Source organism: Narcine bancroftii, chromosome 1 (assembly GCF_036971445.1).
Source record: "Narcine bancroftii isolate sNarBan1 chromosome 1, sNarBan1.hap1, whole genome shotgun sequence".
Classification (NCBI taxonomy): domain Eukaryota; kingdom Metazoa; phylum Chordata; class Chondrichthyes; order Torpediniformes; family Narcinidae; genus Narcine; species Narcine bancroftii.
In genome coordinates this window covers 44,877,169-44,900,829 of record NC_091469.1, presented here as the reverse complement: position 1 = coordinate 44,900,829, position 23,661 = coordinate 44,877,169, and the positions used below count along the sequence as shown (strand labels likewise).

The 23,661-nt window shown below is 37.0% G+C and overlaps 1 protein-coding gene across 3 annotated transcripts in view; it reads right to left on the bottom strand.

Moving 5' to 3' along the window:
* Window positions 1-15,457: 15,457 nt before the first annotated feature.
* cenpe (centromere protein E) overlaps window positions 15,458-23,661 on the bottom strand; it is a 144,359-nt gene continuing 136,155 nt past the window's right edge. For all 3 annotated transcript variants that reach the window (XM_069925310.1, XM_069925298.1, XM_069925304.1), the window contains exons 48-52: window positions 22,454-22,563; window positions 22,273-22,370; window positions 20,278-20,440; window positions 18,878-19,245; window positions 15,458-15,725 (exon numbers count right to left, since the gene is read on the bottom strand). In XM_069925310.1, the coding sequence (XP_069781411.1) occupies window positions 15,628-15,725; window positions 18,878-19,245; window positions 20,278-20,440; window positions 22,273-22,370; window positions 22,454-22,563 (837 nt within the window). In that variant the 3' untranslated portion in view covers window positions 15,458-15,627. The remainder of the gene's footprint in view (window positions 15,726-18,877; window positions 19,246-20,277; window positions 20,441-22,272; window positions 22,371-22,453; window positions 22,564-23,661) is intronic.

Below are 23,661 nucleotides of genomic sequence, written 5' to 3'. Positions count from 1 at the left end.
ACCACTCAATCAATCTTACTCAACTCCCGTCTCATACCATCATAATTCCCTTTATTTAAATTCAGGACCTTAGTCTCGGTTTTAATTTCATCACTCTCCATGTCGAGTGAGAATTCTATCATATTGTGATCGTTCCTACCCAAAGGGCCTTGTACAACAAGATTGTTGATTAGCCCTTTATCATTGCATAATACCCAATCTAAAATGACCTGCTCCCGAGTTGGTTCCTCAACATATTGGTCTAGATAACCGTCCCATAAACATTCAAGGATTTCCTCCTCCTCAGTATTTTTACTAATTTGGCTAGTCCAATCTATATGCAAATTAAAGTCTCCCATGATGACAGCTGTTCCCTTATTGCACGCTTTCCTAATTTCTCTTTTAATGCCTTCCCTCACCTCTACGCTACTATTTGGAGGCCTATATACCACCCCCACTAACGTTTTCCACCCCTTGCTATTCCTCAGTTCCACCCATATAGATTCCGCATCTTCCGAGTTGATATCCTTTCTGTCAATCGTGTCGGTCCCTTCTCTCACAATCAATACTACCCCACCCCCTTTTCTTTCTTGCCGATCCCTCCTAAATATCGTATACCCCGGGATGTTAAGTTCCCAGGCTTGCCCACCCTGCAGCCATGTTTCTGTAATCCCAATCAAATCATATTTGTTTATCTCAATTTCCACAGCTAATTCATCTACCTTGTTCTGAATGCTTCTTGCATTAAGATATAAAGCCTTCAGATTTGCTTTTTTCACCCTCCTTATATATGGAGGAGGCAACACCCAAGAGAGAAGGAATATTCATATTATTCGAGTAGGCACAAAACATACTCAAGAATTGATATGTTTTTGTTGTTGGCCCATATTCAAGGGAGAGTTGAGAAAACTGAGTATAAAGCTAGACTTCTATCAGATCATTTACCCCTATTATTAGTAATAAAACTGGAAGACATCCCACCAAGAACATATAGATGGAGGTTAAACTCCATGCTACTTAAAAGACAGGAATTTGGGGAGTTTATTGATCGCCAAATTAAAACACATTTTGAAATAAACACAGAATCAGTGAAGGACAAATTTATATTATGGGACGTAATGAAAGCCTTCATTGGAGGACAGATAATCATTTATGTAACTAAGAGATAAAAGGATTACAATCAGGAAATAGAGCAGTTAGAAAGGGAGATAGTAAGTACAGAAAAGGAATTAGGAAAAAGGGATGCTATAACGAAAAGGAGAGAATTGGTGGACAAAAAAATAAAATACGAAACAGTACAAACATATAAGGTGGAGAAGAACATAATGAAAACAAAGCAAAAGTATTACAAACTGGGAGAAAAAACGCATAAAATATTAGCCAGTCAACTTAAAACAGAACAAGCTAAAAGAACTGTACTGGCATCAAGAAAAAAGGACAAAAAAATAACATATAACCCAAAAGAGATTAATGAAAACTCTAAGGAATTTTATGAACAATTATACCAAACTGAGAATGAGGGGAAAGATGATTTTAGCTAAAATTGTACTGCCGAAATTGCAAGAAGCGGAACAAAACAAACTGATAAAACCATTTGAAATAGAGGAAGTACAGCATATATTAAAAAAGCTGCCAAACAATAAAACACCAGGAGAAGATGGATTTCCAATAGAATTTTATAAAAGATTTAAAGAGTTATTAATTCCTCCTCTCCTGGAAGTAATGAATCAGGTAGAAGAAACACAAAAAACTTGCCAGATTCATGTAAGAGAGCAAAAATTATGGTAATACCAAAGACGAGGAAGGATCCATTATCACCAGCATCATATAGACCAATATGTCTACTTAACTCAGATTATAAGATAATAGAGAAATTATTAGCAAACAGTTTGGCCGATTGTGTACCAAAATTCAAAGATCAAACTGGATTTATTAAGAAAAGACGAACAGCAGATAATGTCTGTAAACTTATTAATCTAATTCATACAGTTCAAGGGAATAAGAAACCAACAGTGGATGTTGCTCTAGACGCAGAAAAAGCCTTTGACAGGGTAGAGTGGAACTACTAATTTAAAGTATTACAGAAGTTCAATCTACCAGAAAAATATACTGGATATTGTATGGCGAAGGTAGCAATAAATGGATATGTATCGAATCAATTTAAATTAAGTAGATCAACTTGACAGGGATGTCCACTATACCCCATCATTGTTTGCCTTAGCAATAGAACCTTTGGCAGAACTGTTAAGAATATAAAATAAAATAAAAGGGATAAAAATAAAGGAGTATAAAATCAGCTTATTTGCAGATGACATCATAGATTACCTAACAGAACCAGAGATATCAATAAAAGAATTACATAAGAAATTGAAGGAATATGGAGAAATATTGGGGTGCAAGATCAACACAAATAAAATTGAAGTGATGCCAATGAGTAACGCAGATTATACAGAATTTAAAAAGGAATCACCATTTAAATGGCAAACACAAACAATCTGATACCTAGGGATCAGGTTAGATAATAACTTAAGCCATTTGTACAAACTAAATTATCAGCCACTAATAAAGAAATTGCAGGAAGACTTAGAACATTGGAAAGAATGTTGATAGGGAGGGTAAACTGCGTTAAAATGAATGTGTTCCCAAGGATTCAATACTTATTTCAAACGTTACCAATTCCTTTAACAGAAATTTTTTTTAATGAACTAAAGAGAATAATAAGGAAATTCTTGTGGAAAGGGAGGAAACCAAGGGTAGCATTAGATAAATTAACAGAGAGGTATAATCAAGGTGGTTTGCAGCTACCAAATTTTAGAAATTATTATAGAGCCGCACAATTAAGGTATTTATCAGATTTTTACCAGACAAGGGAAAAACCAGACTGGACTAAGATGGAACTAGATAAAATAGGGGAGAAGGTACCGGAACATATACTTTATAAGTGGGATGAAAAGCTGGTGCAATATAAAAGCTCACCAGTATTGCATCATTTACTTAATATATGGAAGAAGATCCACTTAGAAAGGAAAAAAATGAATTACCAAATACCAAAATTATTATTGACGCAAAATCCGCTAATCCCTTTTACAATAGGCAACCTTTCCTTTAGAGAATGGGAGAGAAAAGGAATCAAAAGAATAGAAAATTGTTTTTTGGGAAATAATTTATTAACATTTGAACAGTTGAAGTACAAATATGGAATGTTTGCATACCATCAATTGAAAGCGTATTTAAAGGATAAATTGGGAAACAGATTGAGATTACCTGAAGGAAGCAGCTTTGAATATGTGACTACAGATACAATGATAATTAAAAGATTTATAATGAACATGTACATTGAGCTGCAAGATAAGGAAAATGATGAAATAAGCTATAAACCTAAACAAAAGTGGGAAAAGGATTTAAACAAAGACAAAAAAAAAATGAAATATGGGAAAAGTTATGTTCTGGAACTATGAAGAATACAATAAACACAATGTTACACATGATACAGTATAATTGGTTACACAGGGTGTATATCACTCCTCAAAAATTAAAAGAATGGGATTCAACATTATCAGATAGATGTTTTCGCTGTAAGAAGGAATTGGGAACAACGGTACATGCTATTTGGTACGAAAGTGAATAAGTTTTGGGAAGAACTAAATCAGATACTAAATAAAATTACAAAAAATAACATATCAAAAAAAAAGGATCTTTCTTTTAAGTAATATAAGTAAAGAATTAGGCCTCAAATTGGATAAAACGCAAAAAAAATTCATTATGATAGCCTTAGCAGTAGCAAAAAATGTATAATGTCAACTTGGAAAATGGAAGAGAGCATGAAAATACAGCAATGGTACATGGAAATGAATAAATATATTCGATTGGAAAAAATAACATATAATTTAAAAAATAAAGTCACATTGAACAAATTTGGGAATCATACATGGAACTTTGCCTAGGACCTCCATCCCCTAAAATGAGAATGAAAATGATAAGACAAAATGACTAGATTCAGTGTGCAACAATTAGATGATGCATTTTTCTTGTTTATTTTCCTTTGTGTGAAGATATTGTTTTATTGTATTGTATATGTTGAATATTTATGGGTTTTGGAGGGGGGTGGGAAGAGGGAAAGGGGTTAAAAAAGGGAGAAAAAAAGGGAGAAAATGCCACTGTGTAAATTTAATGAGGAACGTTTGTACATATTTTGGTTGATATGGTGTGAAAAATAAAATTTTTTTTTTTTTAAATGACGATCATCACACCTTTCAGCCTTTTAGAGTTCCCGAGGATGCCCTTTGAACTAAAAAAAAACACATCCCAGACGTTCCAGCGACTAATGTACATGGTCAGCAGGGATCTCAATTTCACCTTCTTCTACTTAGACGACATCCTCATTACCAGCCCTGATGCCAGCACTCACAGGACACATCTGACCCTCCTGTTCAACAGACAGCAGCAGTTTGGGCTCATGGTGAACCTGGCCAAGTGCCAGTTTGGATCAGAGACAATAGACAGCACATTACCCCAGAGGGATCCATGCCACTCCCTGACAAAAGTAGAGGCCATTCAAAATTTCCCCAAGCAGAGCACGACTAAAGTTCTGCAGGAATTCCTCGGGATGATTAACTTCTACCATCGCTTCCTACCCTCATGCAGCCCCTGCTCAACCTCGTCAAGCTCAGCTATTGCGAGGGAGCATCAATTCCATTCTCCATTTTCATTTTGCTTGACCACTCCAACCCTTTTTTGTTATTAATCCCTTTAGAACTTGATCCCCAGAACCTTCAGTTTGTATCAATATCCAACTTTCCATCTGAATATAGCCTTAGACAACCTTCCTCACTATCCACACCACTACATTTAATGTTATCAAACTCACTAAATATATTTTCAAGATACACATCCATGCCATCAATATTTATCACAAAGAGTGAAGGTCTCAGAAGAAGAAAGCATTCTTCCACTTCTGCTTCCTTTCACCAGGCCCATTTTGAATCACCAAGATTACAGACAGGAGATAGTCAGTATAATGTGGACAGGGTGGGAGGGGTTGTACAGTGACCACTGTGGGATTGGCAAAACACAGATGGCTGAAAGATAACAGAGACTTTTGATTGGCTAGTGCCAAAGGGAGGGAGCAGCAAGAGGGATCAGGTGGAAGATCAGGGTGTAGCAGGGCGATAAGTGAAGACAAGAGCTGTTGTTGCTTGGGCAGGATTGATGAACCTGGGGAGGGGCATGGGAAGAGAAAGGGGAAGAATCCAAGGGAAATGTGAGAGGAAGAGGATGGAAGCATGGGGGAGGGGGATGAGTGTGTGGGTGGAGAAAGAGAAAGAAAAGTGAGGGACATTACTTAAAATTGGAAAATTCAACATTCATATCACAAGGTTGGAGACTGCCCAGATGTTGTCCTTCTTCATGGTGGCTTCACTCTTGTAGTGGAGAAGGCCAAAGAGAACAGGAGAGTGTGGCCAGAGCACAGATGCTCTGTCAAATGGCTTTTAATGATGTGTTTAAAAAAAAAAATCAGCCTCTCTACAGACTTGAATCCCTAGATCCTGCTTCACATCAATACTATTCTTAGTGTGACAAACCTTGTTGATTAGCATAGTGGTTAGTGCAAAGTTACAAAGTTGTTACAGCACCATGGTTTGAATCCCACGCTATCTGTACATTGTCCCCATGTCTGTGTGAATTTTCCCTGGGAGGTTCTGGTTTCCTTCCATTGTTCAAAACATACTAGGGTTGTAGGGTTTTTTTTGAAAATTTTATTTAAAACATTTTCCATACATGTAATCATAGCCAGATGCAAAATACAGTAATCAAATCCATTACCATAAAACCTCAGCCCCCTCTCCCCGAACAAACCCCAAGAAAATAATTAGAATTAGATAAGAAAAAAAGCATAGTAAGATAGAATAAAGAAAGTAAGAAAAACAAGAATAGAAACCTGGTTGCCAGGGGGAACCCCCTACACATGGCTCTAATCATTCATATCTTTTAATACGTCCAAGATTAATGATGTTTGAAGCTTAGGGAAAACATCTGTTAATTAATTCCCACAATTTGTAAATACAGGTGCCAATTTTTCAAAAAACATATTTATTTCTCATTATGGGCCCAGAGGACCCCAAAACCCAATAGCAATAGAAATTCCCCAAGACAAATTGTGACTTAAACAAAAGTTGCTTTTAATTTTCTTTAAACATAAAAACAGGATCAACCTTTAACTTATTACTATTAACTTAACCCCCTTCTGTTTCAAAGTGCATGTGAATGTAATGTGTGTGTAAGTTCCAAGAAAGTTCTGTTTGCCCAATCTCACTTCTCACTCCAAGTTCACTGGTTGAAGGCAATTCTTATTCTGTGCACAGAATTAAACATTTATGAATTTTCACCAGGCTCTAGTGAAAAGGTAAATGGTTACTGCTCAGGAAGGTTCGAGTTGGTTTGAGAGATTTGTTGCTCATTAGACACACACAAACTGATTTCCCACGATCAGTCAGTTCAGTGTTTTGCCAAAGAAACTTGCTCCATCATGGGTTTTCCAAATGATAACCTCTTCTTCCAGGTCACCAGAGTTCCTCTTGTTTCCCTTATTTCAGGTGAAACGCTGGCCAGCCATTTCTTCTTGTAAGGACTACTAGGATTTTGAACAGGCTGAACTTAGAACTCACAGAAAGTCTTCAAAATGGGGTATCAAACAAGCTTCAAAAAAATCACTGCAGAAGTCAGTTCTCTCTCTCTTTTTCTCGCTCTTTTAGAGGAATGCCTATTTGGTCTTTTCCTCTCTCTCTCTCTCTCTGCTTGCAAAACCACAACTCCACTCTTAGAACAGCAAACTGCAGGCAGACAGATTGCCGGCACTGGAATCAGTTTCTGCCTGGCCATCTGTTGCTTTCAAAACAATAATCCATTTACTCCACAGCATTAGTCCAATTAACACCTTCTTGTGGAATCTTCATAGGCATTCTTCAAAGTTTCTGTGAAGTCATTAAGGACATGACATCACTCCTTATGCATAACTTTTGCATTTTAAATGGTATGTCTTTTGTGAAGTGTTACTGTCTTTGTTGTGAGCTATGCTAAACAACCCCACCCCCACAATCTCTCTTTTAAAGACATATTAATATATAATATAAAATAATATACCTTGTCACACTCAGATTATAACTAATCTTCTCCAGAGGAACACAGTTATACATTTCTGTATCCCATCGCTCCATACCTAGATGGGTGTCCAATTTCCATGTTACTACTATACATTTTCTTGCTACTGCCAAAGCAATCTTTATGAAATCTTTTTGATATATAGATAACTTCAATTTTTGTTTTATCCCTTCAATATTACCTCAAAAATAACATTGGGTTTTGTGGAAATTTAATTCCAGTAACCCTTTCTAAATAAATTGTCAAATTTAAGCAGAAGGATTTCACTTTAGGACAAGACCAAGTAGCATGTGGAAAGGTACCTGCCTCCTGATCACATCTAAAACACTGGCCTGGTCAATCTGATTTCAATTTGTTTAACTTCTGTGGTGTGAGATACAATTGATAATATATTAAGAGCCCTGCCATTAGCTTTAAGCTATATTCCCTTTACATTTGATCTCCACAAGTGCAAGTCTCATGCTTGTTCAGATTAAATTCCATCTGCCAGTTCTTCATCTATATCTGTAATTGATCTATATCCTATGGATTCTTTGATAGCATCATCAGTTTTAGCGTGTTCTGCCATCCTACTCACCTACCAATTACTTTCATCAAAGTCATTTATGCACATTGGATAGGGGTGCCAACACCAATCCCTGCAGATCACCACTGGTTACAGACCTTCTGACAGATTAACACATTTTTCGTTTTCTCCTATTTTCTAAGAACAGGCCAATTCCAAATGTAAACTTACCAATTCTCAGTGAATGTAATCTCAAAAACTATTTTAGACCCACTTAAATACCACCCATCTAGGCACCTGGTACTAAGGCAATCCTGGTAAATATAGGAAGTTAAAATCCCACTACAGCAACACTATTACTCTTGTACCTTTTTGAAATTTATATACCCATCCCTCTAATTCCTTTGAAGTATTGGGAGGTCTCTTGTAGAACCTGAGTGATTTCTTCCCCCCCCCCCACCTTTTTTCCCCCAAATTCTATCCATACAAACTCAATGGTCAACTCCTCCAGTATATCCTCTACATATTATATTCTTCTGTCAAACCTGAACTCCTGCACCTCAGAACACGAAGCCACCAGTCCCGTCCTTCACTCCACCATGATTCTGTGATTAAAATTGTATAATTCTGTGCTGATGCAAGCTCTGAGCTCATCCGTCTTACCAATGAGGTAATGAGGACACAAGCAACTGGTAACAAGGCTAAATCTTTGGTTATATTTCATTAGACACATTAAAATATACCTTTATGCATTCAGAGGTAGTACAAAGAATCTGCAAGCAAGCAGTACAAATGCCTTTTCCTCTGGTATGTGTGCTGCTTCTCAGTCATGTAATACAGTTGCAGTGCTGACTCCACACTTAATGGTGAATGCTGTCCTGTAAATATACCCCCCCCCCCCAGATATATTGTACATTCATGCTCTGCCTTAAAATGTTGTGAACCTTTGAACAGAAGTCAACCCTGCAGCTCATAAATTATGTATGAAATTAATTCTTCAAGGATATGAACATATCAGTGAGCCTTTATATTGCTGAGTTCTTAGTTAAGAGAGATCTTATTGCTGCAGTGATTAGATTTAATCATTGTCAAGTGTACAGAGATAGTGGTTGCCTTTTCATGGCTTAAATGGTTAGCAGAGTCAACACCATTTTACAAAAAAAAATCCCTTCTAAGATCATGTTCCCTTCCCTGATCAAGTCACCTCCATTGATGCCTTCTCTACTTGTATCCACATTGTCAGGCAGTGAAGGGATCTGCTGTCATTGAACTCAAGCCTCCAGACCAGCTGCTTGCTCTCCATCGCACTTGTGTGATCCCTGGCCCAGGTTCTGAGGCAGTTGGCACTTGAGGCCATTTAAAAAAATAATAATTTAATATAAAACCACTTAACACACACAATATTTCAAACTTAATCCAAATACATGTGGTATTTTATACATAAAAAAACCTAAAAAAAAAAGAAAAACCTCCTCTAATTCCCCCCACTCCCTACAAACTTTAAAAAAAGGAGAAAAAACGGACAAGAAAACCACCACAGGAGCCCTTCATTTTCCAATACTTTTAAACTTATATATAGAGACTAATAAGAGAAAGGGAATGTTTGAGATTCATTTAAATTTTAATATCAACAGTTTGGGCTCCATATTTCACAAAATGTATATTTATCTCTTAAATTGTAAGTAATTTTCTCAAGTGAAATACAACTCCGAACGTTATTCTGGCTGCAATTATCAACTACACCAGCAGTTAATTCCAATACTCACCATTCTGTCCGGAAAAACATACCTCGCAAATCTCTAAATTCCTAGTTCAATACTAGCCTACTGTAGGGGTTTAAAATATATTTCATGCTCACAAACAGTCTGTTTGTGGCTTTTTAACATTTTTATGTTGTCTCCTAGCAACATCTTTGAGCCATGGTTATAGCTGGTTTCTCAGATTGTTAGGGAGATAACATTTTTAGTTTAGTTCTTCTGTTCTGAAAAACTGAAGATCTGGAGAAATGTTCTGATATTTCCTATTGACCATCTAACAACATTTTTTAACTACATTTATCAACTTATAATAACAAGGTTTAATATTGTTTAATAAACTTTTTGTGAAGTTGAAGCTATCCTCAACAGTTATCCAATTACTAAGATTTCTACAGATCCAGATGATTTAGAGGCACTTACCCCTAACCACCTTTTGCTTCTTAAAACTAAGCCTTTGTTGCCACCGGGGCTGTTTCAAAAGGAAGATGTATATACTCGCTGCAGGTGGAAGCAGGTGCAAATTAGATCGGATTTGTTCTGGAAAAGATGGGCGAAAGAATATCTTCCACCGTTACAAGAGTGACAAAAAGGGTTTAAGATCAGGCACAATTTCACGCCAGGAGATATTGTGATCACCATGGACAATTCTGCGCCTTGGGAAGATTGTTGATACCATTCAAGACAAAAAGGGACTTGTACATCAATTTCAGATCAAGACTAAAATTGGCTTTCTGAACAGACCAATTAACAAAATCTGTCTTTTACAAGAGGCAGAAAGCTGTGATAAATGACTTTTATTTTCTTTTGAAATTTAATTGATATACACTGTTTGATTTTTTTTCTTTATAATGGTAATTATTTTTTTATATATAAACACAATGAGGCCTGTATTGTAAGGTTTAAAATGTATTTAATGCTCGCAAACAGTCTGTTTGTGGCTTTTTGTTTTATATATTTTTATGCTGTCTCCTAGCAACATCTTTGAGCCAAGCTGGTTTCTCGGCTTGTTAGGGAGATAACATTTTTAGTTTCATTCTGCAAAATGGAGGATCCAAAGAAATGTTCTGACATTTTCTATTGACAGTCTAACATATAGCAAATTATAATAACATTAACAATGTTTAATATCATTTAATAAACATTGGAAAACTCAACTTTAGTACGAATTTGTTTGAACAAGTCATAAACAACATTCTTTTATTCTCCAAGTGACCATATAGGAAAGTAGTCGCTACACCTACCTGGAATTTAACAACAAACCCAAACTATCCCTTTTCTCCTTGTAATTAGACCTCAATTCCAGGCAAATTTCTTCTACACTCTCTGTTTTAACCACATCTTTATTGTGATATGGCAACCAGATCTAAACATAATATACCAATGACAGTCTAACTTTAAAGTGCTCTATTGACACCATTTCTAAACGATTTCCCACAAGGTGTTCCACAAATAATCACCCAACTGCCCAAGGTAAATTAACAATTCCTTATACCCCGTTAACTTGCTGATCTTATTGGCTTGGAATGCATCAATCAAGGGTTTGCTAAAAATGTTCTTGCTTCTTTTGCCCTCAGTTATTTCTCCATTCCATCCTCTCTAGCAGATCCAGCATCTATGAAGGAGATCCATCTCAAGATTAATTTTGCATAATGCAATGGTGGATTCCTTGGCTAACACCTGGAAATTCTTTGCCATCAATTTCCGACCCGAGTTATTGCAAATTACGATGATCATGAGAAAATGTAATGATAATTTATGCTATTTATTAACAAAACAATTAGTTCCTATTGAAATTAAAAATGAAACATTTTCAATAGAAATTTTTTGCACAAAGTATACAAATGCACAACATAATAAAAGTTTAGTATAGTACAGTAGTTGTTTAAATACTGCTATATAAATTGATATAGAAAATATGCACACAATTAAATTATTACATTTGTTCACTCCACATAAATGTGGCTGCCACTTATTGATTTGATAAAAGTAACAAAGATCAGAAACAAGAAGTCCAAAGCTAGGAGGAGTTAGATATTCCACATCTGGACATTTAGAATTATGTAGTCTTGTTAGAAGGTGAATTCTATTCTGAAACATGTGCATTCATCCTTTTTGCTCTAGACATTCATTAGTACAATTTAAGGTAGTACATCAGCCCCACTATTCCAAAGTTTATTTGGCTAAATTCTAATCTAATCTCTCTTCTAAATGTGATAAATGTAAAACTAAAGAAGGTACACTCTATCATATGTTTTGGTTATGTTCTTCTCTTTCCAATTTTTGGGAAAGGGTATTTCGTACCTTGTCTTTAGTTCTTAATAATAATTTGATTCCAAGTCCTTTTATTGGTCTCTTTGGAATAAGCAGGCCATCTGGTTTAATTCTGATGGCTTCATGTAGTTTCCCTCATCGCAAGAAGGGCCATTTTAATGAGATGGAAAGATGCTGTCCCTCCCACTCAATCAATGATTATCTGATATAATGAGTGTTAGGCATTTACTCCTCTGTGCATATGACATTGTCACTCTTATGTAATGTACATCACGGGGAACCATTTTAGTTCTTTATTAAAGAATGAATGAAGCACCGAGTCTCAGTGTGCAGTGTTTGTCCTTGAAACATCAACTACATAACAGTGGTAAAGAGGATCAAAACGCACCCCCTCAATGCTCCAGACCTTGAAGTGAAAATTTAAAAAGGAATCGCAAGTTCATTCTCACAGTGGAACCCACTAGCTCAACCACAAGCAAAAGATGATTCAAAATGGTGGAGGCACAGTTTGGTCAGTTCATGGAGTCAGAAGAATGGTATGACAATGTGGAATGATTTGATCATCACTGTGTAGTCAATACTACTACTGAGACTGCACCTATTAATCGAAAAAAAAATAGCTGTTTTTAAGCCAAATGAGAGGTAAAACTTTTCAGTTGTTAAAATTCTCATAGCTCCTGAAACACCTGGATCTAAAATTTATGCATAGTTGTGTGCTATAATAGGGGAATATCCAAGTTCCAAACCACCAGTTGTAGCAGAAAGGCAAAGATTTTAAATACAGAAAAAGAACAGGAAAATCTGTAAGCGAATATTTGGCAGAATTACAAACTCTCATGCCACTGTAAATTTGGTCAATTCATAAATGATGCATTAAGAGACCGATTAATAATAGGCTAAGTTGACAGCAGTGCGAGACAGAAAGTACTAAGTCAAAAAGAGTTAACTTAATTCTACACGAGACAGCCTTGCGTTTCGATATGGCTGATAACGTGGATATTGGCCAAGATAATCCTAGTGATGGGCAAATTTCCCTGCCAAAACTGCTTTTACAGCAGAAAAAGCAACCATTCGTCTGATAATTTATTTCATACAATTTAGCTGCCATCTGTGACAAAGAGGGGCACAAAGCCAAGTGCCTGAGAAACAAAGCCAAAAATGATAAAAAGGACAGAGATATGAAAACCGCCCCACCTGAGTAAGAATGGTGGAAGAGAAGGACGAGAGCCCCAGTACTGAAACAAATGACTCGGAAGAAGATAAGACGGGGGAAATCGTGTATATTTTTGGGTTTAATTATAGAAAAATAGGAAGTCTATGTCAAAGTGAAAATCAACAACAAACCGCTTCAAATAGAGTTGGACACAGGAGCAGCAGTTTCGCTGATGCCATTCAATTTAAAATGACTCCTGCCTCACCTTGCCATTAAACAGGCTGAAACAATGTTAAAAAGTCATGGAGAGAAAGTCAGTGTTTGGAAAATTCAAAGTAAAATATAAAGAACAAATGCCAAAACAACAACCCCCCTACATTAGTGATGCCAAAGAAACTGGCTATCACACATTGAATTAGATTGGATGGAAATTGGACCCATAATGAACTTGCGCCTCGATGATGAAGACAAGTCAAAGTTGGAACAAGTTCTCAAGAAGTAGCAGGGAGTTTTCGAAAAAGGCCAGGGGAAAATCCAAGGGGTCCAGGCACAATTACCCTTGAAACCAGACATTGAGACTAAGTTGTTTTAAACCCATGATGGTACCTTTGGTCATAAAAAGGAAAGATTGAAGTGGAACTTAACAGACTAGAAGATAATTAAATGGACAACAGAGGCTACAGTTATCAATCAAGAACAACTTCACTGTTGACCTATTACAGCAAAAAAATGATCAGTAAAGGAGTACAAAAAAGCTTTATTATCAAGGGGTCCTCTACTTCACATCAAATGGGTGGTACGAGGCCAAAACGATATTGGAAGAACAAAAACTTTATACAAGATGCCATGAAATATAATTTGAGGAAGGTTATTTATTGTGGGGAACCAGAACAATCATTGCTACAAAAGGTAGCTATATTATCGGAACTCCACAACAACCACACAGAGATTCTTTGAATGAAGGCGTCGGCATATATGCATATCTGGTGGCCTCTCAATAGGTCTGGACGTTGAACCATTATAAAAGATGTGGCATTTGTCAAGATGTGCAACCCAGAGCCCCTCAAGCCAAAACGAATCCATGGAAATGGCCATCACAACACTGGTACAGGTTTCACATTGATTTCGCGGGTCCATTCATGGGAAAACTTCCTCATTGTGGTCAATGCACATTCCAAATGGCCAGTGGTAGTACACATGAAGAAAACAACAGACCAGACAATTTAAAAATTGCAAAGTATACTTGCATTGTATAGATTACTGAATGAAATGGTTTCCAATATTGGTTCAGTTTGCATTATAGGCTTTTAAAGGTATTCCTACAAAATAACAGTATTCAACACATCTTGTCAGCACCCTACCACCCAAGCACAAATAGGGAAGCAGAACATTTTGCACAGACCTTTGGCTTGAGTGGCTCTGGATTGCACGTCTTGACAAACGCCAAAGCATCATGGAGCCTCATAATTTCAGATTTCCTGTTAGGCTATAGAAACACGCCTCACTTACTACCAAAAGAAAAGCAGCTGAATTGATGTTTGGACGCAACTTAAGAACAAAACTTTCCACATTGGCCTTTGAATTGAACAATCCACTTCTCCCAATAAACCTACCAGATCTCTAGAAGTGGGAGTGCCAGTACTGGTACGAGATTACCGGGATAATGGAGGGCCATGGGTGAAAGGAGTTATCCTTAAAAAGTTAAGTCCTTGTTCTTATTTCATACTGGTGTGAACTAAAATATGGTAACAACATATGGACCAATTGAAATTCCATGGGCCCATGCTACTGTCAATATTCTGAAAGTATCCTCAAGAAATGAAACTCGGTCTCAACCAAGCTGCTGCTTTCATCCAAGCAGTCACACAATTCAAAAAAGCACTCCTCAGAGAAGCCCATGACTCAACCAAGCAGTTCTACACCACATCCTGCTCAATCCTACAGTTCTATGCCATCCTAAAATGTGGAGGGTGGGGTCTCACCAAAGATCCAACACATCATATTGATTTTATAATTACTCAAAATCTTCACCCTTAGTCTACAGGAACAACATCGTTATTGTAGATTTGTAACTGCTCTTAGGCTATTTGCACAAGCATTTATTTTTGTGGGAGGAGTGTTAGGACTGTATGCGCATGATGTTGTCACTCTTGTATGTTGTGCATCATAGGAAACCATTTTAGTTCTGTATTAAAGAATAAATGAAGCACCACATCTCAGTTGTAATGTCGCCTTGAAACATCAACTACATACAATGGCATGTCTGACTTTCGGAAAAAAAATGAGAAATTAGATGTTCCATACTAAAATGAATTCTAACTTGGTTTCTTTATGGGTTTTTTTTCTTAATTACTCAAAAAATTCATAGGATGAACTAGTTTTTGAACCCAATGTTTATCTTCCTTTTTTTAATTATTACGAGTAGACTGTTTGGGTTTGTCGATAGCCTCAGAAGGGAGGGGATTGAATTAGATATTTAGGATAATGTTTTTCTTTTTAATGTTACATAAGTCTCACTATTATCTGTATTGCTATATGAGATTTGTTCACACTTTATTTTATTGTTATGGACCTATGGAATTTATTTGATTAAAAACCAATAAAAATATTGAAAAAGGAGAATAAATCCTCATATTATTACATCATCTTTTTAATTACATCACCCAGGATATCACTGATAATCATAGCTACAAGGCTTACGCAGAATTTTACAATCAATGATTGCACAGCTTAAATAGCTTTCCACAGTACAATAACAAATCCACATGATGGATTTTACCCTATTCCAGCTCTCTCATCAGCTTTCATTGCATTTTACATTGAGAATCAGGAGCAGAGGCTTTGGGCCACCAGTCATCTTGGACATTCTCATCAGCTTCAGGTTTCCGCTTTGGACTTTGGGCTGAAGTCAAGAAAAAAAATCCAAAATTAATTAAATCAAAAAAAAAAAAAAATTCTCTATTTACTATTCAGGATGAAAGCATTCTGTTCCATCAACATTACTGAAGAATAAATTTAATAAATATTTTCTAGTCCATTGCATTAGGTTTATAGCTCACGACACCATTGATGTCCACTTGCTGGGCCAATATTATTCCCATGAATTATTAGAACATGAATTCCCATGAATTATTAGAACAACAATAAAACATCAAATTGTAAATAAAATTAAAGATTTGCATCAATATTTCATGTAATAAAATTTCAGCTTCATGGATTACCTGTGTGATTCTGACTAGGTTAAAGCTGGATAGCTTACGAGTGTCTGATGAGATAAATACCTAGTTGCTGTGAAGGGATGGATGAGGATGAAGTCATTGGCAAAATTGCAGGGGCTTTGACAGAAGATTTTAAATCTTCTCTGGTCACAGAGGAGGTGCCAAAAATGTGGCATCTTTATTCAAGAAGGGCAGCAGGAGTGTAAGATATGATTTTGCTATGTATGCTTGACAATGCAATGAGGAAGCATACAGGAGGGAGACAGATGGGCTAGTTGAGTGGTGACACAACAACCACCTTACACTCAACATGAGAAAAACCAAGGAGCTGATTTGTGGACCTCAGGAGGGGGAATTCAGAACACAAAACAGTCCTTAGAGGGGTCAACAGTGGAAAGGGTTAAGAACTTTAAATTCTTGGATGTCAACATCTCTGAAGATCTGTCCTGAGGCCTCCATGTCAATGCAATCATGAAGAAAGCTCACCAGCAGCTGCACTTCAAGTTTGCAAGTTTCTACAGGTGTACCATGGAGAGTATTCTGACTGGTTGCATTACCCTCTGGTATGAAGATGCCAATGCACAGAACAGGAAAAAATAAAGTTGTGAACTCGACCAGTGCCATCATGGGCATCAGTCTCCACTCCATCGAGGACATCTACAAGAGGTGGTGTCTTAAGAAAGCAGCTTCTATCCTCAAGGACACTCACCATCCAGGCCATGCCCTCTTCACACTGCTAATATCGGGAAGGAAGCTCAAGAGCCTATAGACAAACATCCAGCAGCACAAGGACAGCTTCTTCCCTGCTGCCATTAGATTTCTAAATAGACAATGAACCACAGACTACTACCTTACTTTCTCTTATTTATGCACCAATTTATTTTAAATGTAAATTATTGCAATATTTGCTCTGTAATGCTGTCACAAAACAATGAATTCCGTGACATGTTCAAGACAATAAATTCTGATTCTGCTAAGGGGAAATTGCTTGCCTAATGTGACAGAGTTTTTCTTTGTGAAGTGGTAGTGCATTTGATGCTGTCTATACAAATTCTAGCAAGGTCTTTGACAAGATGGTACAAAAGCTTTGAGCCCATAAATCCAGGGAAACTGATATTAAAAAAGGGCACACTGAATACAGTTGATTACATTGGATGATGCGCACCATCTCCATTCGCCCCACTGCTCCTCCACCTCATCCATTGCCTGGGTAACAAAAAATGCAAACTTGAGAAACAACACTTCAGCCTTTAATGTAATAGTCTCAAGGACAGACTTTAATGTAATAGCATGAAGATATTTTTCTAATGTTAGGCAAGTCCCCCCTCTCTGGTTCTGTTTCCATCTCTTTACCAGCTTTTGTCTTACTCTACTTTAACATTCTCCCTGTCCCCCAAACTGTTTCATCTCACCAACCTTCTGTCCAACGCCCTCTTAGCACCTCCTCTGCTTCGTCTCTCCTCCCTTTTTTCCTTCGTTTAATGTACTTGATATCACCTCTTCCTACTCTGGCCTTGATAAAAGGTCCAGACCCAAAATGTGGACTTCCATTCGGTCGGTGGATGCTGCCTAATGCACAGATTCCCTCCAGCTCATTAACATGGATTACTGCCTCGGCAGTTTTTGTGTTTTGCATACAGTAAAAATAAATGCTTGGAAGGCCAGCAGGATGGATTTTCCAGCTGCAGTGGGCCTGCAGGCCTTCTGCTAGGTGATAAAGGAAAATTGCTGAGTGTCTCCTCTCTCCCCCACCTCTCCTCAATGACAATCAGGTGCTGGGTCAAGCTGAGCAGACTCACTCACCAAGACAGACTGGTCAGCTGGCAGCCATTCTTCCTGCACCTGCTCACATAATAGCTGAATAACTTATGAACAATTTGGGTTGTGAAAATTTCTTGCACTTGTTTGATTTTAAGGCATGGTTGGTGTAGTGGTTAGCACAACATTGTTGCAGTGTCATTGATCAGTACCGGGGTTCGAATCCCGCTCTGTCTGTAAGGAGTTTGTACTTTCTCCCTGTGTCTGCATGGGTTTTCCCCAGAGACTCCTGTTTCTTCCCACCGTTCAAAATGTACCAGGATGTAGGTTCATTGGATGTAATTGAGTGGCACAGGCTCGTGGACCGAAAGGGTCTGTTACCGTGCTGTATGTTAAATTTTAAAATAAATGTAAAATTTAAATAAATTTAAAAATAAATATTGGCAGGTCAAGCCATAAATCCATAGAACATTTACTGAAACAGGCCCTTCTCGTGTATGCTGAACTATTACCCTGCCTTGTCCCACTGACCTGCACCCAGTCCATAACCCTCCACACAGTATTGATGTAAATTCTTAAATGTTTCTGTTCCTCAGCTCCATACACATAACCCTCTGGTCGGTCTTGTCTGAGCACAGCTGTGACAATTTGGCACAGGCCAGCAAAATGTTTACACAAAGCATGTTCTGTGCGGATATATTCGAAAGACTACAAAGTAACACAAAACTATATTTAAAGTAGCGAACTTTATACAGTATATTTTCTTCACTTATTAAAAATGAAAACTAAAATATTGTGCAAGTTTGTATCCTCAATTTTGCATTCTAATCAAATTATTAGATGGAGCAGTTATGTTTTTGCTAAACACTTCCCCACCACTCAAAGCTCAGCCCTCTATTTACAGATATGGTGGAACAATGTTTTCACAAATTGCTATACTCTTGTTTTTGTTCACATGTGTGGAGTTTTATGACCTATCCACAGCCAAAATTGAACCTGATCCGATGATGCCTCATAAATTACTTAACTGAATACCTGTAGGTCCATTCCAACCATCCCAAAAGGAAGAGGTACATACCTTCTAGAAAACCCAACTGGGAGTTGTCGAAAATTTTGGAGTGTGGCAACTGCCATTTTGACTCAGAGCCAACAGATGACATTGTCGAAGAATAAGCAGGTAATATTTTTTCTGAAGGAAGTGATTTTGCATCCAATTTGTACAGAGTTTTGACTTCAAGAGGAAATAATTCTTTTGAAGTTTCTACTTTTTGGGACACAGGTTCACGCCCTGTGAACGAGCAGGCAGTGTTACTCTCTTCTTGATTTGGAGTCAGAATGCACGAAACACTTTCACGTTGATGTTCTAACAATGTTCTTTCTTTTTCTTTAAGCTTTAGGGCTCTATCTTTCCATTTGGTATTTTCATATTTTAGATCGGACACTGTTCTGAAAGGTAATGAAATAAAAGTCTGAAACATTCAGATTCTGAGGATGACAAGTTAACAATGTTTCACAAATGTTAACTTTTATACACAAGCGATGATGTAGAAAAGCAAAGTCTGCAGTTTAACATATGATCACCAAATCCAAACATATTTTGCTCTATGCTATTTATCATGATAGATCATAGCTACCAGAGGGCCAGAGGGCAATATTGAGAATTGTACAAATTGAACCACATTCATAACTGAAAGTCTTAAGATCCAAAGTTGTTGCATTTAAATTAGCACCCGTATGACAAACCCAGATCATCTATAGATCTTCTACTTGGACTCAGATCAAAATATTTAGCATTCCATTCACTGTAGCTCAGGTGCTCAGATGACCACTAGAATGCTAAAAAGTCATTTTCTCAGGTGAACAAGTTGATTACTGGCAACACCAGCATCAATCCCCAACTTCTAATTGCCTAAGATGATGATGGTGAGCCATCTTCTAGAACTACTGTCATTCTGAAGGTACTTCCAGAATGTTGATAGGTAAAATGTTCCAGGATTTAGACCCAATAATGGAAGAAAGCGATATCTAATTCATGATAGTGTGCAGTTGAGTTGCGAATCTGGTTAAGTTCTCATGTACCTGATGCCTCGATCATAGTTTCTGGTCAGAACTGTATTGCAAGTACTTTTGAAGCACCCTGGGCAAATAATAAATAGCAAGCCAAGTTGTGGGAACAAATGCTTAGGTTGATGAACAAAGCATCACAAGGGCAGGGTGTTGTATTTTGGATAGCGTCACGCTTCATGAGCGCATTTGGGCTGGTATTCATTGGCAAGTGGAGAGTATGTTGTACTCTGTGTATGGTGGAAACAGTCTGGGCACCAGAAGATAAGGTCAGGGGATTTTAAAACTTTAGTTTAAGGTTCAGGGATGCCAGATTCAATTACCAGATTCAATGATCCATCAAACCAGAAAGCTGGTGATATAGTTTAGAATCTCAACGTAATAAAGGTAATTAACATGAATGGAATAACTTACTTTGTAATACGTGCATTTTCTTTCTTGAGATGATTTATGTCTTGATTAAGTTTAGCATTATCAGACTTCAACACAAGTATTAGTGCATTTTGAACTATTCCACTTCCACCTCTGCACGTCAGAGATGCATCAGTGGAACTCATCTCACTATTTTCACCCATAACTAAAAGAAATATTAAAAATCAAATATTAGCATCCAGTGTGGAAACAGTCCATCACCCAAAATGTCTCACCCACACTGGTCCCATCGGCCCATATCCCTCCAAACCCATCCTATCTGTCCAAATTTTTCTTCAACATTGCAATTGTACTAGCCTCAACCACCTCCTTCTGCAGCCCTTTCCATCCATCCACTACCCTGAATAACAGGTTCCTGTTAAATCTCTCCTCCTCACCTGAAACCTACATCCTCTGGTAACCGATTTCCCCTACTCTGGGCATAAGATTCACTGAATTCACTGGATCTATTCTCCCCATTAATAAGAACAGTTGCATATTCTGAAAATGACTCAAATTATAACTTTTTGACTAGGGGAAGCAGATTTAACTATATTAGAAAGCCATTCACAAACATACAATTGGTCAATGACTATTTGAAACCTGTGACAAGTTTAGAAACACAGGCAAAAAGAGAAATTCCAGCACTCTTGGTGAAGGAGAGAGGAAAATGAACTTGCCCCCTCTTGGTTCTTAATTTTCTATGACAATGCACTAACCAAGGTTTGTGCTCAAAGCATGCTGTTTCTTAAACTTACTTACATAGCCAGGCCCTAATAAGCAATCAGATGAATAAATTAAGGAGGATTCTATTTAACAGCCTTCCTTAATAATGGAGGATGCAATAAATGAAATTCCCATGACATTCAAAAAGGTTTTCGAAGTATTGAAGAGCTAGGCCTTATTATTTTTAAACCAGCCTCTGTGGTTACATTAACAAGGTTCTGCACAAAATTAGAAATATTTTTAATGTATAAAAGATATTTAGAGCCAGCTTCATTAGTAGCTATATTTTCTCCCCATTTATCTGTTCAAAATCCTAATTAACTAAGCACCTGTATTAGGAGTCTCAGAATGACAAGCCTGAAAATAAACTTTTGAATCCACTTCAAGTAACCCTTGTGTGATTTTAATACATTTCATTTTCACCTTTGGACCTGCCATCTTAAAATAGGTCATCAAAACAAATCGTAAAGCAAAAAATGCAAGATGCTAGAAATCTGAGCAAAGACAATTCTAGAAGTTCTCAATAATTCAAATAGCTATTGTGGAGAGAGAGTTAATGTTCTGATGAAAAATTACTGATCAAAAATGTTGTTCATATCTCATAACAATCTCAATTCGATTCACCAATATATTTTTCTGTAACAAATTCTCTCATGTCCATCAACTGCCCTGATTCTTCCTCCACCTACCTATAGAACAGTAACCAATTAGCCTACCAATCAGAGATGGGAGGAACCTGAACATCCAGAGAAACCAGGAACAAGGAGCATATGCAAATACAGCTGAAGACCAGGACTGACTGCTGGAGCAGTGAGACAGCAACACAACTCATCTCACTGTGCCACTTTTGCTCCATAAATGTTGAACATTTCTGGAATTTTCTCCCTAATCTGACTCACCACTCATCTAAAACAAGAGATATTAACTAAATGCCTCTCAAAAACTAAAGATCTGATGCTTTTAAAAATGTACTGCTGCATCATGTTGCCCATATATGAAAGATTTTATCATCTCAACCCATGTGCAATTGATTCTCCTTCCTTTTCAAGTTTTACTAATTAATCTGAAATGTTTTGCTTTCCTCTCCATCACATCCATTATCTGCAAATTACAACATTAACTTTTGTGCCCCAATGCTATATCTAATAACAACATACAAGTAAATAAATGTACTACCTCAATATTTTAAGTAGATGCATGGAAATCAAGTTGCACAAGGGTTGCAATTTTGCCTTGTTTCTTAGTAATGAATTAAGAAACAGAGAAACTAACTTGTGGTATCCTGTTGCTGCTGGTATCTTTGCGATGTTTCCTTGACTTGTCGCAGCAGTTCTTCTTTGTGCTCCAAATGGCGTTTTAGAGAGCTAATTCTACAATAAAGTAACTTTGGTTTCAATGGCATCCAAATAAAAAATGGAATCAAAAAGTGACAGAGAAAAGCTGATATACTTACTGATTTTCAAGACTTTTGCATTCTTTAACCTTCTCTATCTCTAATGTAAACAAGCGATTTTTCAGCTCATTCACTTCTTTAAAGGGCTGAGCTCCCACATCCAGCTTAGCCTGAAAGTAAACAAGAACAATGCAAGAGATCCTGATTTTTTTCTTGCTTTAAAGTAAAATGCAAACATCAAACATAAAGGTCATTTACATTGTCATTTGCATAATGTTCAACCACGTGATGTGAAAAATAGATTTTATTCCATAGCCCTAAAATATCCAAATTGACTAGAAATTATGTAATTGTGAAATAAGCATTTGCTTGAGTCTGTGTTTGATTCTAATTTCAAAACATTTAGAATTAACAAAGTGCTATAGAAACAGTAGATAAATTATATTAAAGATGAAATGTAAAGGGGGGGGGAGAAGAGAAAAGAGTGCAAATCGGCATGCCAACAGTTGAAGCCAAAAACAAAACTTGAAGGATGATATTTTTTGACATTCATGATGAATTAGAATAATCTGCCATCATCTAATGTAAATTCTTGTGAGAGATGAGTAAAAACTGATATAAAAATATGAAGATGAGGAAACTAGTATAGATATATGTGTAATGTGAATAAAGCCAGTATGAATAGGATAAGAATAGATAGTCTGAATAAGATAAGGGTCTTCTAGCCTTTTAGACAATCAGCAAATTCACCAGCATGAATGAGATAAGGATAGATAATAGATAATAGAATGTAGTAAAGTTAGTCTGAATAAGATAAGGGTCTTCTAGCCCTAGATAGAATTAGCAGGTTCTGCATATGTAATTAGTAAGCCCTAGACAGTATTAGCAAGTTCTGCATATGAAGAGGTTGTAGCCCTGAGGGTCGGGAAGGTGTGAATTAGAACAAAGGCAGGTTTGTGAATAAGGACAATGAGGATAATGACATGATGGGACACTGACAGGATACCCTCTGGTCCTCCAAGTTCACAGAAAGAGCACGTAGGCAGACAGGATTGCCTAATGCCAAACCCATCCAGGAGGCAGAAGAATGTAAGGGGGAGGGTATTCCTATACTGAAAACAAGTGTATAAAAGTTGGGTGAGTCCCAGTGTATGTGTGTATTCCCAGGGTAAGGGGAAGCACCTAACTTTGCATTGTTGTATAATAAATGTCTTTGTTCTCAATTTTTGTCTTGAGCAATTTCTGTGAAGGTACTTCTGTTTCTAACA